Source organism: Xenopus laevis, chromosome 1L, assembly GCF_017654675.1.
Source record: "Xenopus laevis strain J_2021 chromosome 1L, Xenopus_laevis_v10.1, whole genome shotgun sequence".
In the NCBI taxonomy this organism is placed as follows: Eukaryota; Metazoa; Chordata; class Amphibia; order Anura; family Pipidae; genus Xenopus; species Xenopus laevis.
The window spans coordinates 64,129,042-64,145,532 of NC_054371.1; the positions used below are offsets into that span (position 1 = coordinate 64,129,042).

The following is a 16,491-nucleotide window of genomic DNA, read 5'->3' on the forward strand; positions in this document are numbered from 1 at the left end:
TGTATTAAAAGTCAAGTAGCAGTTTCATGACCATTCCATACAAGTTGAGGAATGCAGAGATTTAACATGAGATCACTAGGGCAGACTAAAATTGTTAAAGCACAATATATGAGGATATATTACAGATTGTTCTTGACTTTTGTGTGTTATATTAAGATATTTACTTTTGAATTCTCAGTATTAATATCTTTGCTTCCAAGGCCAAGGAGTTTTTGAAGGAACAAGCCTGGAAAACACACTTTACAGAATATGGGCAAGGTGTGTGTATGTATCGCACAGAGAAAACAAGGGACCTTGTTCTGAAGGGCATCCCAGAGATTATGCGAGGGGAGCTGTGGCTGCTGTTTTCAGGTCAGTGCTACTGCATGAAGTTTAGACTTACTAGAGCAATCTTAAATGACCAGTAACATAAAAAATTAATTTGTAAAGGGATACTGTCATGGGAAAACATGTTTTTTTCAAAACACATCAGTTAATAGTGCTGCTCCAGCAGAATTCTGCACTGAAATCCATTTTTCAAAAGAGCAAACAGATTTTGTTATATTCAATTTCGAAATCTGATATGGGACCAGACATATTGTCAATTTCCCAGCTGCCCCCAGTCATGTGACATATGCTCTGATAAACTTCAGTCACTCTTTACTGCTGTACTGCAAGTTGGAGTGATATCACCCCCCCCCCAGCAGCCTAACAACAGAACAATGGGTAGGTAACCAGATAGCAGCTCCCTTACACAAGATAACAGCTCCCTGGAAGATCTAAGAACAGCACTCAATAGTAAAAGTCCAAGTAGGCCAAGTCCTACTGAATAATATATATATAAAATATGTACTTGTGCCAGCAGGAGCCAAAAATCCATCATATTGCCCCGAAATATGTATCTATGCCAACAGGAGCCAAAAATCCACCATATTGCCCACAAATATGTACCTGTGCCAGCAGTTGCCAAGAAGGAGGTGGGGAGTGCCCGCAGTACAAATCACGGGCAAGAGGGGTTGGAATAGGAGGTTTTTAAAATTGAAAAACTATAAAGGCCAAGCAAACCAGGGTTAAAAAAAAACAAAATCCCCTTAAAAGTGCGCCCCCCCCATGATGATTGCACCCTAGGCTGGCGCCTAGTCTGCCTACCCCTAGTTCCGGCCCTGGATTTTCTGCTTGCGCTCCTCTTCAGAAACGGCGACAGAGTGACGATCCATCATGCGGCGCTCAATTTCTCCTCCCTGGCTATCTCCTATAGAAGGCAGGGAGGAGAAATCAAGCGCCGCACAATGGATCGTCGCCCTGTCGCCGTTTCTGGAGAGGAGCGCAAGCAGAGAATCGGTAAGTAATTTCTTAATAAAGACTTTGTGAATTTAAAATTAAAACTTGTCTTTTTTTTTCGTTAAGTAGAAACGAGTATTTTAAAAAAAAAAATTATGTTACTGGTCTTACTGGGCTTAAGCTATATAATGGTTTTCCTTGATACATTCTGTTAATGAGGATCACATTTCAATAGGAGCAATAAATGAGATGGCCACACACCCTGGGTATTATGAAGAGCTGGTTGAGAAGTCCATGGGTAAATATAATCTTGCTACGGAGGAAATCGAACGAGACTTGCACCGTTCTCTCCCAGAGCATCCTGCATTTCAAAATGAAATAGGGATTTCCGCACTTCGGCGAGTGCTCACTGCTTATGCCTTCAGAAATCCAAACATTGGTTACTGCCAAGTAAGTTCCACATAAAGGTTTAAACAACTCTCTCCCAGATTATTGATTACTTGTCTATTTTGGGGTTGGCAGAACCAGAAGACCAGTTTAGGCAGTTTACAAGAGCAGAGAGCTACAGTATATAACTATTTGTATGCTTAACCAAACAATTCGGTGTATAATTAAGCTCAAGGGAAATTATACACTCTACATATTTTCTGCGTCATGGTGACTTACTTTATTTTACACTCTGTGTATGCATTCTGTTTGTATTACATGTTCTGGGTAAGCTGCCATATTTCTTTCTATTGGTATCAAATGAACAGTACTTTACTGGCATCAGCTGAGTTTCTATAGGTAAAACTGCTCATTAAATCTATGAAGAATGTCTTTACAGAAAGTGTCAGTTGCATTCGTAGGTAGCAATGCAAATACAGTGTCATGGTAAGTTCTGCCCACACGATGTTACATACTCAAACTATTGTCTTGAAGGGAAATAGATGGAAAGTAGGTGTTTGAACAAGTAGGCAATATCACATGATCAGGATATATTCTTTTGCAAACTAAATAAACATCTCTCATGGCGGCTTTCTAGTCCTGTTCAAGCTAGTTTTCTGTGCTTTGCAAAGAGTGGTAAGTCTCTAGAATAGACATTGGTTCATTTTCTTAAAGGAGAATTAAACGTAAAATAAATATGGCTAGATATGGCTTATTTTATATATTTAATTTATTGAACCAGCCTATAAGTTCAGCATCTCTATAGTAATAATGATCCAGGCCTTCAAAGTTCTCACAGGAGCTTCCCATCTTGGATTTTGTTAGGCGTGTCAGTGACACTCACATGCTCAGTGGGCTCTGAGCAGCTTTGAGAAGCTAAGCTTAGGGGTCGTCGCAAACTATTAAGCAGAAAATGAAGTTGGCCTGTAATATAAGATGGTGCTACAGGGCCGATTATTGAATTCTGATGCTAATTGATGCAGCCATGTACCAATAATCTGAATAATTTACTAATGAGCCTTATATTTTGACATTTATATGATATATATTCAGTATATTTGTGAGAGGGTCCCTAAGCTCAATAACTGACAGCAGCACAGAGAATGTGCAGTGAATCAGCAGAAAATAAGTTGGGGAGCTACTGGGGCATCTATGGAGACACTGCTAAAGGGTTGTGGTTGCCTTGGGCTGGTACAGAAGCCCAAAATATAATTTACAAAATTTCTGCCCTACATCTTTGGTTAAACTTTAGTTCTCATTTAAGCGTGTGGGTGTAAGTAGGTCAGTAAGGGGAATGGTTTATACAGCATGTCATTTTACAGACACAGAACAGTGGGGTTCTTTATACCGCTGTATCTACTTGAGTCATTCACAGACAGCACAATAAACAGTTTGGGCTGAAACGTCATTTTTTCCTTGTTGCTTGATTTCCTTTAAATTTGTTGACAGTAGCAGATTATGCTGCAAACATCTATCCTGACCCAGTTTACAGAATACAACAGAGCATTTAATGATGTTGATACATTATATTACAGGGAATATTGAACACAGAGATCTTTGATTCCCCCTTTAAGGGGCCCTGTAATGCTGGGTGTGCATGACAATTTGCATTTCTGCTCTGGTCTAAAATTTGGCTGTACGAGCAGGACTGATTTTAGGGCTGGGCAGAACGGACATTTGCGCTGGGCTCTTAGCATCACAGGGGCCCTTTTGAAGTTAAATGTTACATTTTATGCAGGGTTGGAAATCAGAGACAAACATTCATTAAATTTAATCTTCGAGATCAAATTAGTCAGTGCTTTCCAGTGGCAGAAACTGTACTAAACTAAATTGTACTAAATGGTAGAGTGCTTCTTTGGCTTTAAAAAGTTTTCATTTTTGCCCAATTAATATTTAAGATGTCATAGTTTCCTTGTTAATGTCAACCAGAAACCCCTGCAAAAAGTATTTATTATTGTCATTATGTCCTAAAACCATACTCACTCTGCACCAATGTTTTTTTGCAGGCTATGAATATAGTGACATCGGTTCTCCTTCTGTATGCCAAAGAAGAGGAAGCCTTTTGGTTACTTGTAGCTCTGTGTGAACGGATGCTTCCTGATTACTATAACACCAGGGTGGTTGGTATGTATCTGGGGAAAGGGATTTACCATTATAGGTACAATTATATGTGCATTAGGACTAACAGCCACTGTTTTCCAGAAGATACTTCAGTTGCCTCCATTCTTATCCTCTGCGCCATGTTTAGTGAAGGGAGTTGGGGTCAGGGCAACAAAGCCATGAATGATGTTTGTGAACTATATTGTTGGACCTTCTACATTGGATATTTTCATATCCCCAAAACAGCTTTTACTTCCACAGGCCCCTGCCAATGCTATACCTGCTATCACACAGTCTATTCCCAGCTACTGATCCCCCCCCCCACCAGCTACTGTACAGGCTGCAAGTCCATTATTTTAGCATTACTGAGGTTCTTCTCCCTACAACTGATGCTTTGTGAAAACCCATTTCTCACAGGTCAATGGAAATGTGTTCCACATGGACCTCCCTAAGGTCTATGGCAGACATAATTGTACACATTTAAAATACAGTGCCATTACACATGAATTTTAGAGGAAGTGTGTTTTAGTGCTGGACTTTTTACAAATGCAGTAATGGGTTTTAAAAACGCTGCAGATAAATTACGATCTGCTAGCATTATGGTATACAAGTGATAGTAAGACTTGTAGTTTCAAAGGGATAGGTAAACTCTAAATTATTATGTATTATTTCCCTGCAGGAGCTCTTGTAGACCAAGGAGTCTTTGAGGAGTTGGCCAGGGATTATGTGCCACAGTTGTATGATTGCATGCAGGACCTGGGTGTGATCTCCACCATCTCCCTCTCATGGTTCCTCACCCTGTTCCTCAGTGTAATGCCCTTTGAAAGTGCTGTTGTGGTCGTAGATTGTTTCTTCTATGAAGGCATCAAGGTGATATTCCAGCTAGCCCTTGCTGTTCTAGAGGCAAACGTGGACAAGCTTCTGAACTGTAAAGATGATGGCGAAGCAATGACCGTTTTGGGCAGGTATATGCTGAATTTATGTCTAGTCCTCTAAAAGAAACATGAGTCAGATCCAAGAATGTTATTACTACAGTAATATGGATAATCAGAAGCCTTGCAAATATTTCACAACTACAATTTCTAGCAACTCCCAGCATCCATCAGAAACACTGAGGGCTGCCTGTTTCTTTAAAAATAGGGGAAGTCTTGACATATTCATGTTTGCAGATACAATTAACTTCTCACTCCTATCCAAACTTCCCTGTAACAACAGCAGCAAAGTCTAGTAACCAATAGCAACCCATCATATATTTGCTTTAAAAGAAAAGACCGGTAAATGCTTTGTTGTTTTTTTATACTTATTCCCCTATATGTAATAAAAGGCAGAAAGTTTGCCCAGGTGCAATAACACAATGAGATGTGTTTTTGTAAACATGTGACTAGTAAATGCTACCTGCTATAAGACTTTGCTTTATATTAATGTAAAGAGAAATGAATTCCATTTAATACTGAGACTATGCTGCATGGGAATTCTGTTTCTTTTAGGTATTTAGATAGCGTGACTAATAAAGACAGCACCTTGCCGCCAATCCCGCACCTCCACTCACTCATCACAGATGATTCTGAGCCCTACCCTGAGGTGGACATCTTTAAACTGATCAGCACTTCCTATCAGGTACATTTCCCAGAATGCACTTACAGTGCTTAGCAAGGTATATTCCCAGCACTAGTATTAATATTCCATTTATAGACTAGACTTCAGTCTAGCACAAGACTAGTTTGCACATTATAATATAAAGCTTGTTAAACGGTTTGCAGAAATTTGGAACAATACGAGCCGACTTGATAGAGCAGATGAGATTCAAACAAAGGCTTAAAGTGATACAGACTCTTGAGGACACTACAAAAAGAAATGTGGTGAGTTATTATTTGATACCTTTTCATATGTGTTCTGTCTTGTCTTCACAGACAGACATACAGTTCAGTGCTCAAGTGTTACTCCATCTTTTTTTCACACATTTTTTATTAAGATTTAATCTTGATAGTTCAACCAATAGAAAGGCAAAGTTACAGTATAGTAACAATAGACCGTCGTAGAAATATTGCATCAGCTCTAGTAGCTCATGCAGCCAGATTGTTACAGATGGACAGAGTGACCAGTAAATGCTGCCTGATGATTGGTCACTGTGGGTTACTAGACCTGGTGCAAACATGTATTGCATTACCACCTATTGAGCAGTCCATTAAAAGATGGCTTGTCCTGTTCTCTATGTCTAATCATGCAGTTAATATAACGGGGCAGGAAAAAATTGGAATAATATTTATTTCTTACTTCATTAGGTCCGGACAATTGTGACTGACACTGCATTTACTATCAATGAACTGGAGGAACTGTATGCTCTCTTTAAGGTATGTGTCAGGCACAGCCTTGAGTATGGGGGGATGAAGGGTCAACATGGATGACAACCAGGCATTCAGAGATGACTACTGTTGCTATCATGTTTTTTTCTATAAAGTGTGTGCAGAGACTGGTCATAGAATAATATACAGGCCAGTTCCCACCAAACGGACGGTGTGGGGTTTTTTTGGCCAAAAGAGAGCAACTAAGATGATTCACAATCTGAATAATAGATTGTTCCCAAAGGCTTGTAGATTATTTTTTTTCATGAGGCATGGTGCTCCTACAGAAGCAGTAAGTAGATGCCTACAGGAAAATTGTCATGTGCTGCCACTGATTGCATGTAATTTTAAAGGAAAAATACTGTTCATACCACCCCATTTTTTACTTGAGCTCATTCAGTGGAGTTTATGTAAAAAAGGTGCCATTATCTGGCACAAGCATATATAATTCCACAAATTGAAAGGTAACCATATAAATCTATCTATTGACTCATTAGAATTATTTGCTAACCCCCTTTTGGTTCACATTAATTCAACCCCTCTCTCACCATTTCCCATTGTGAAGTGAATCTGTATAACAGGGCAGGTACCCAAGCATTCCAGATAATAATTCCATACCTCTACTGTGGTCCTAGAGGTGCATGCAAGTGCCCTCATCATGTACAGTAATTTCTTCAACCAAGTTACACACCATTAACAAACTATAAGAACTTTAGTGCAGTAAGATAAATCATCTAAAGATAAGGATAAATTAAATTTCTGATTACCATGGATGTTGCAGGCAGAGCACCTAACGAGTTGTTACTGGGGAGGCAATAGCACTGCAGTGGAGCGCCATGATCCCAGCCTACCATACTTGGAACAGTATCGCATAGACTTCCAGCAATTCAAGGGCATGTTCTCCTTGCTCTTTCCATGGGCGAGTGGAGCACACACCGATGCGATGGCCTTCCGGCTCTTTCGCCTGCTGGATGAAAATGGAGATTGCTTAATCAACTTTCGAGAATTTGTCTCTGGCCTGAGTGAGTAATAAATCTATTCTACCACAATGAACTAATATCTACCATGATGAATTAATCTCCAAGGCAGACTTTCTACTGCCTATTTATAATGTGACATAGTACCTACATTAGTAAGTAAAGTTAGAGTTTACTTTACATTTAATAACAATTATGGATGCACCAAATGCACTATTTTGGGATTGGCAAATTCACAAATCTTTCATTAACCTGAAGGAAGGGTTAAAAAGAACTTTCAAATTTCTTGTTCATGTGAAAGAAAGGCACGTGATTTTAAGGATTCTGATTTGGTTTGGCCTAATCCTACGGAAAAAGGCAGAATCCTGGCCGAATCCTGGATTTGGTGCATCTCTATTAACAATGCAGTTTTTTATTCACCACTGTAGAAATAAATCATGGACGGAGATTATAATGGGTTCATTATAGCATCTTTTCCCCTTTCTGCCTAAATATTAAGAGCTGTATAATTACAGTATTTCCATTTTGCTTTGTCTTCCCTAAATCCTATCAAGCTGTCTATTATAGCTGAAAGCTGTCTACATATAGGCAGAGTTTGGTTGTGGACACTCTTGAGCAAGCCAACAATTTGTTGGCCCATGTATGCCCCCAAAACAATGCCCTCCCCATCCATTATTCAGTTTTCAGTTTAAGTCAGGCAAGCTGGAATATATTTTACCACATTCATTTAGCAAGCTTATTACTTAATTTTAAGAAAATAAAGTGTTCAATAATCTTGTACAAACAGTTCCATTACACAGATGCATATACCAGTGTATTTTTGTTATAATTCTGGTTTCTGCTTAGGTGCTGCATGTCATGGTGATCTCCCAGAGAAATTGAAGCTTCTGTACAGGATGCATACGTTGCCTGGTACGTGGCTCTGCAGAAAGCAGCCATATATTGTAAAGTATTCCAGATACATCCCTGAATATGCAATGAGGGGTAGTTCACCTTGTAGTATGTTATAGAATGGCCGATTCTAAGCAACTTTCTTCATTATTTCTTTTTTATAGTTTTTTTTATTATTTGCCTCCTTCTTTCCAGCTTTCAAATGGGGGTCACTGACCGCTTCTAAAAAACAAATGCTCTGCAAGGCTACAAATGAACTGTTATTGCTACTTTTTATTACTCATCTTTCTATTCAGTCCCTCTCCTATTTATATTCTAGTTTCTTATTCAAATCAGTGCATGGTTGCTAGGATAATTTGGACCCGAGCAATCAGATTGCTGAACCTGCAAACTGGAGAGCAGCTGAATAACTCAAAAACCATAAATAATAATAAAAAAAAGAAAACCAATTGCAAATAATTTCAGAATATCACTCTCAACATCATACTAAAAGTTAACTCATAGATGAACAACCCCTTTACTTTCACTGTGGCCTCTGTTACCATTTTAATCAGTTGGGACATAATGAAACACTTTCACCTCTTAGACTCTACATTTCTTTTCAAAAAATTGGGGCAGAAAAGAAATACAGGCAGATTGATAATGCAGAAGAGGTACTTACTTGATTTATTTTGGTTAAAAACTTATTTTTAAAGATTATTAATTAAGAAATGTCCCTGCTTTCTGATATTATGACTTAATTTGCCGTGTAGGTTGATGGTGTTAATCATATTTCAGTCTTCACTGAACAGGGCTTGACCTTATTTGAGAAATGTGGCTTCAATTAGGATAGTCTGTGTTTCAGACATTTTGGTTCAGTTGTCTTTAAAAAAGTGTATGATGATGCTCACCATTGGAGCACACATTTATTTCCTTCTCTCTTGTGTGTACACAGATCCATCTCCTGATCAGGAAGAGCCTGACTCTGCGTTTGAGGCCACTCAGTACTTTTTTGAAGATATTACTCCAGAGTTCAGCCAAGGTAGGCTTACACAGAGGTGAAGAATAGATTTCTACTTTGCTCTTTAAAGGAGAATTCAACCCTAAAGTTAAAATAAACCCTACCCTTCTACCTTACATAGACAACCCTCCCTCCTTCCCCCAGACTAAGTGTTACCCCGGGCAAATGCCCCTAACGTTTTACTGACCCCTCGGTGCAGATTCAGGTATCGGAGTTCACGGGCGTCATCTTCTTCTCTTCGGAAATCTTCGGAATGAGACCGGCGTGGAGGCGCATGTGCAGTTGGAGCAATTTTGTGTTTTGCAACAACTGCACATGCGCCGAAACTCACGAAAATTGCCAAAGCACCAGTCTCATTCCAAAGCTTACCAAAGCGGCTGAAGATGGCGCCCTTGAACTCCAATGCCTGAATCTGCACCAATGGGTAAGTAAAACGTTAGGAGCCCGGGGTAACACTTAGGCTGGGGGAGGAGGGATGGGGATCTATGTAGGGTAGGGGAGTAGGGTTTTTTTTAACTTTAGGTTTGAATTCTCCTTTAAAAGGATGGAATTCAAGTGCTTAGTGGAACCATTGGCACAACTAGAACATTGGGAGCCCACAACAACCTTATTTTAGGGGCCCATAATATTTTCCAATAGCAGATTAACATGAATCCAAATCCACACTAGAAATTACAAAATTGTGCAGTTGTACCTCATATGGTTTTTTTTCTTCATTTACTAAAAAGATCGTTATATATTGCAACAAGTAAATCAGACTTTCATGTGGCTGTAGCCCAATGTACACAGGCACCCAAGATTTCTTGGCAGAAGTTCAGCTTCCCCAGTCTGCATTTTCTGCCACCAAACACCAATCAGGACGGTCAGATGCAGCACATCATGTTATTTTTTCCTGTGGCATAATTAATGGGCCCTCGAGGGATTGCATGGCCACCAACCTGCCATTTTCAAGTGCAGAGGAATATTTTTTTAACGTGCTGCTAAAGATTGTCCCAGAAAATAACATGTAGTCCCCTATGAGTCAATGCAAAGGAGAAAGTTTCAGGTTAAGTTAAAGCAAGTAGCACTGGTCCCCACTTTATCCCCTATGGTAGATACAACTTTGCAATGAAGACCAGAGCCAAAAATTAGGTTGGTCAGTACATGTATCTGCATAGTGATTCTATGAGCCCACAGTCTATTGGTTGGATCAATGCAATCGGACCATCTGATTCCGTGGGTAAATTGCATGAAATGCCATCTTAGAATTAACTTCTCTGACATGCAGTGCTGGCAAAGATCTGTAGAGTGTGCTAATGTCAAAATGTACCTGCAAGGATAGCAGAACACTGGGTCTTAAGCAAGTAATTTTGCTTTCTTTTTATTTGGCTTGTGGTCTGAACACACAGATTAGTGCAATTTGGCTATCCAAAATTGAATTTTAGATCCACCTGTCTGCTGCCCCTTTTAGACTGTAGAGTTCACAGGACAAGAGTTTGCTGTACTTGAAAGCCTCATTGCAAAAGAGAGCATCCAATGACTAGGGTTATAGATGATTAAGTTGCCGCTTTTTTGGCAAGTACAGAGCAGGAGATGGCATTACTGTCTACAGTCTGTGATCCACTTAATATGTAGAATCTAACCTAGTATGTAGATTATAGTTTTCTGTTGCTCCTTACTTTTTAAGTTAAGAAGATGACAAGCCAGGACAGTCGTCTCTACCTTCGCATGTGGGCACAAGAAAACAGAAGTAAACAAAAAGTTGACAAGGAACTTCCCAGGCTAAACCAGGTAACATTAGTTATGTTCCAAAAAATGTATTTGCTTATTCTATTACATCTATAATACACAAGAGGCATGAATATCCTTCAAGTTATATTCTTCTAAACAGTGATTAGTGATGCCATCAGTTGTAATCAGTCCTAAGTGATATACTTTCTCTCACATGACTCATTATGATGTATTATAATAATAAAGTACCCTCTATTGTAAAACATGTGGATATCAGATGTCACCTCGTATAAAAGCACTTTACATGGTCATGGAACTCTTCGGTGACTTATAACATCTACATAGATATATATATATATATATATATATATATATATATATATATATATATATATTAATTTGTAGGGTGGCATTCTGCTTCAAAATGATACCCAGGTGTAAGGTAAACGAAGCACAATTTAAAAAAAAAAAAAAATAAGACCAGCAACACCAGGATTTTGCAAAAATAAAAAGGTATATTAAGTGAGTACATTTCGGTCCCTATACATATTTTTTAGAGACCAACATTTGATAATAATGTTTTGACATAGCAGAATATTTAAATCATGCCCAGCAGCACATGTTGTCAAGGTTTTCTGGCCTTGCCCTGAAGTAGAAATGTAGGCCACACCATGCGCACAGATTTCTAACCTCATTCTCCAATTTTTACTTTTCCAGCCTAATTATACTGGTGCTGCCTACATTACATTTGAAAAAAAAAACCATACTTGTGCATTTAACTGTTGGATTGTTGTTCTTATTGTGCTGTAAAATATTATAAAAATGTTGGAGACAGAAAGGCTTTCACCTTAAATTTGATTGATTTAGAATTAAAGGATGTGGTTTATATTTTTGAGCTTTGGCAGTGATGAAATGCCTTGTATGTTGTGTACTTAAATTCTTTCAATCAACATGGAAAATACATTAGTATATTAAAGGAACAGTAACACCAATAAGAAATGAACCTATAATATACTGTTAGCATGCACTGTACCGATTCCACAGCCATGGCTTTCACTGATCACAATGCTTAACAATAACTAGGGAAAGCCTGTGTAGACCACTCCTTTGGTTTCAGTCATGGTTATTCCAAATTGACAATCCTCATACCCAAAAAGGATTAATTATATCTTAGTTGGGATCAAGTACAAGGTACTGTTTTATTATTACACAGAAAGAGGAAATCTTTTTTAGAAATTTGAATTATTTGATTATTATCGAGTCTATGGGAAACGGCAGTCCTGTAATTTGTAGCTTTGTTAAAGGGGAACTCCACAAAAATGTAAGTTTTTTGAAAATTAAACATAATTTCAAGCAACTTTGCAATATACATCATTTACAAAAATATGCAGACTTTTCATGATTTTTAATGGTTTCTGACAGTTCCCTAAGCCTAGCCCTGCTCTCCTGCTGATCTTTCTGACTACTTTGCTGAGCTGGCTGACTACTGTTACTTTGTATCAACATACATCTGTCCTCAGCCTGCTTCCTCCAAACCCCACAATTCCCTGCACACGTGATTTCAATAAGAAACAGAACATCACAGTGCAATGTATTGTGGGTTATGTAGTTCCTGCATGCTGTCTGTAAGCTGTGGAGAAGTTGTTACAATTTGTAACATCAATGTTTAGTCCCTTCTTCCCGGCCAGGATTTCAAATGATGCAGAAAGAGAAGAAGAACTGTTAAACAGCTGGATTTCAGAATAGAAAATTGTATTTATTCATACTTTTTGAAGAAACAGGTAACTTTGATGGGTATATTAGGGGTTTCTGTGTTATGTGGGCCTCTTTATCAAATTGTGGTTTGGAAGCTGGAGTTCCCTTTAATAACGGGTTTCAGGATCATGAATCCCATACCTGTACAGTGTTGTACAATTTGTCGCTACACACAGTGAATTTTGTTGCAGCTGCAAAACTTAAGAAAATACTGATATTTGCCTTTGCTAAAACTCTCAAATTGCATAATTGCTCAGAAATGCAAATGCGATTCTCCATATCCCTCACGGCAAGGTATTTTCTGGCATTTTGTAGCTGTGACAATACATACTGTGTGTCCTTGCCCTTAAAGCTATACGACACGTTCCTATAAAAATCATAGGAGTGTATCCGTATCATAGAGGAGCTGCTCGACGAATAAAATAAAATCCCTTCCCCCCAAAGTTGCCCCAGCCCCGAAAACCTTCTTTAAGGCGACCCTCTGACACTGCTGACGGATCTTCTGGGGTTGTTTCTGTGACACTGTGGGCGGAGCGATCCCTCCATAGTCCTGTTTCATTTGTAATTAGCCTATGGAAGATCAAGCCACCCCCAACCCAGCCTCACTGAAACAACCACAGAAGATCCATTAGCAGTGTCAGAGGGTTGGCTTAATGAAGGTTTGTGGAGCTTTGGGGGGGGGCATTTAGAGGAAAATATTTAGCGTGCAGCACCTCCTTGATATGGACACGTTCCTATGATTTTTATAGGAACGTGTCAGTATCGCTTTAAGGTTGTTCCATTTGCACATCTCCACCATACCTAGTTGTCTCCAGCATACCTTCAAGTTGTATATTTCTTGTATTTCTAGGGCCAGTTCATTGAGTTGTGCAAGACACTGTATAACATGTTCAGCGAGGACCCATGTGAACAAGAACTCTATCATGCCACGGCTGCAGTCACAAGCTTATTGCTGGAGATTGGTGAAGTGGGAAAGCTATTCTCCAGCCACACAACAGAGGACAGTGCTAATCAGAGCAGAACCCAAGAAACTAAGGGTTGCCAGGCATACCATTATGAGCACGAGGGGCTCTTCTGTGACAGGCCTGTTTCCAGTGGCAGTATTGGAGACCTCAACTCGGATCAGATGGAGGAAGTAAAACTGGAAGACTCGTCTCCCAGAGACAACGGGGCTTGCTCCTCCATGCTTATATCAGATGATGACACTAAGGATGACAGCTCTATGTCTTCATATTCTGTGCTGAGTGCTGGATCCCATGAAGATGACAAATTGCAATGTGAGGATATTGGTGAGGACACTGTTTTAGTGCGCACCCAACAGAAGTCTTCTTTGCCCATCAGTACCAGTTTGGACAGGGACTGGGCTATTACGTTTGAGCAGTTTCTTGCTTCTCTCTTAATGGAGCCAGCACTTGTAAGATACTTTGACAAGCCGGTGTCCATGATGGCTAAAATCACCAATGCAAAGAACGTCCGGATGATGGGAAAAGCTTTGCCATCCTCAAGTGACTATGATATTTCTATTTCTGGATGAGAGATTCCGCGGTACATTTCTGAGCAGGAGTAGAAGGGGTGGGCTCAATGGGTACTTTTATATTTATTCACAACGGATGTGTCCTTAAAACATCCAAAAAAAAAAATACTTTTCAGAACATAGAATTAACTTTAAAAAAAACGTTCATGTATGGAAACTTCTGGCAATGGAAAACATTTGTGACTGTTTTATGGTGGAAGAGTTTGGGCTGAATTGTAGCAAATTATTCTCCACTATTACTCCTGAATATCCATGGGATTTTAACTCTGTGTCTGCAGTTTTTAATGAAGAAGGAGTAATTGTCATTATTTTAGTTCCAGAATGGTCAGTGGTTTACAATATTCAGGTCTCTCTGAACTTACATGGTTGAAAAAGTTCGAGAGTTTTAGGGCAGAGACACACGCTCAGATTCGGGGAGATTAGTTGCCCAGCGACAAATCTCCTCTTCTTCGGGGCGACTAATCTCCCCGAATTGCCTCCCACCAGCAGGAAATTTAAATCGCTGGTGGAATGGCAATCAGTGCACTTAGTTTTCTGAAGTCGCCCAAAGTTGCCTCGCGAGGAAACTTCGGGTGACTACGGAAAACAAAGCGCTCCGAGTGCCATCCTTCCTGCGATTTAGATTAGCCAGCAGGAGGCAGTTCGGGGAGATTAGTCGCCCCGAAGAAGAGACGATTTATCGGCGCGCAACTAAATCTCTTCAATCTTCGCATGTGCCCTTACCCTTAGCGTGTATCCTAATATATATTAAGACTATAAATCGCTTAGAAACAGTGATGTAGAAACAAGATTTTAAGGAGTATATGCTGTAAATGTATTTTAATGTAAAAGAGCAGATAAATAGAACTCTAAATCCTTTGGTTTTGAAAAGAATATGTAGACAACTTCATTTGTTTACACCCCCCACCTATCCTCCTCTGAGTTCTTATCTGTTGTTAACAATGGAGCACGTGCACTTTGAATCTTTTTGTCTTTCTATTCAGGAGTATCGGTTTTAAGTTGTTGCAGACATTCTCATGGTATATTTAACTATTCCATACATGCATCAATTTTTTTTGTAAATACCTGTTTGTTTGTTTTTCATTTTTTAATTTAAAGCTGATTATTAATCTGATAAATATATATATATATATATATATATATATATAGGTCTGTATTTATACATATATATGTATATCTCCCTGTAACTGTTACTAAACGTATAATGGATGCTGCTGTTACATTTTCCTGCCCAAGAGAACTAGATAATAGAGTTCAGCAAATTAAAGCAATCTTGAACTTATTGTCTAACTGCCTCAGCACCTCTCTGTCCTGGGATTCGCCATTCACCAATCACTGTGTAAATAACGAACGAGGTAGGAAATTACTGTGTGTTTGTGGGTTAAACTGAAACTGGTTTCATACTTATATTTCTTCTGGGCTTGAGGAAATTCCTTTTCAGCGGTGTTAATAGTCAGACAAAGACTGATATGCTGCACCCTTGTCATCCTTGTACGGAGCATCAGTTGGTGAGCACTGTAGATTTTTTGACTTTTGCCTGACTTTCTTTTCAAACAATAAAGAAATTTCTTACTTTCCCTATAGTTCTGCATAACAGCTACTTCCAGCATTCCTTGAGCCTTGGATGGATGATGTAAGTTGTAGTACACCAAATTCAGTTACTTATTCAGAAGTCTGGCTTCCTACATCATTTATATGCAGAATTGATTGACCATATCAAGCTCTGCCATTTTTGTCTCCATGACTAGTTCACAGTAAGGCATTAGCATTGCTCACAGCACATAGTGTTAAGATGGCCGTACACAGGCAGATTAAAGCTGCTGATATCGGTCCTTAAAGGCCTACATAAACGGGCCGATAAAAGTTGCTGACAGACAGAGTTGGTGTGTGGGGCCATCCGACAGGCTTTCAGCCAGATCTCGATTGGGCAGGTTAAAAAATCCCGTTGGATTGCGGGCACATCTGTGCGTGTGTTCGGTCCCGCGATCTGACCGCCCGTATCGGATGCATTATGATCCGATCGTTGGGCTCTAGGGGGGAGAGATCCGCTGATATCGCTAACTTCAATGTGGGCATATCGGGGAGAGATCTACATCAATGGCCACCTTTAGACCAATTTGGCAACTTATCTGCCCTTCTATGGGGGCTTCCAACGGGTCTTCCCAATCGATATCTGGCCACAATATCGATCGGGAAGGTTTAATTTTTCAGACGATGGAGCCCATTGTTCCTCATTGTAATTTGATTGTTCGGCCCTAGGGCATATCGGGGAAAGATCTGCTCGTTTGGCGATGTCATTAAACGAGCGTATCTTATAGTGTATAGCCAGCTTTAAAGGAATTTTTCAGTAAAAAAATAAAAACTGTGTAAATACATAGGCTGTGCAAAATAAAAAATGTTTCTAATATAGTTAATATAGGCAAAAATGTAATGTATAAAGGCTGGAGTGATTGGATGTCTAACATAATAGCCAGAACACTACTTCCTACTTTTCAG

At 39.3% G+C, this 16,491-nt stretch overlaps 1 protein-coding gene across 1 annotated transcript in view; it reads left to right on the forward strand.

The window, feature by feature from the left end:
- Positions 1-14,085, forward strand: part of LOC108699540 (TBC1 domain family member 9) — a 36,969-nt gene extending 22,884 nt beyond the window's left edge. The window contains exons 9-20 of the mRNA XM_018231640.2: positions 201-351; positions 1,496-1,710; positions 3,693-3,810; positions 4,466-4,751; positions 5,274-5,403; positions 5,547-5,645; positions 6,069-6,137; positions 6,910-7,150; positions 7,952-8,017; positions 8,931-9,017; positions 10,663-10,766; positions 13,312-14,085. Coding sequence (XP_018087129.1) covers positions 201-351; positions 1,496-1,710; positions 3,693-3,810; positions 4,466-4,751; positions 5,274-5,403; positions 5,547-5,645; positions 6,069-6,137; positions 6,910-7,150; positions 7,952-8,017; positions 8,931-9,017; positions 10,663-10,766; positions 13,312-13,995 — 2,250 coding nt within the window. The 3' untranslated portion in view covers positions 13,996-14,085. The remainder of the gene's footprint in view (positions 1-200; positions 352-1,495; positions 1,711-3,692; positions 3,811-4,465; positions 4,752-5,273; positions 5,404-5,546; positions 5,646-6,068; positions 6,138-6,909; positions 7,151-7,951; positions 8,018-8,930; positions 9,018-10,662; positions 10,767-13,311) is intronic.
- The last annotated feature ends 2,406 nt before the right edge of the window (positions 14,086-16,491 follow it).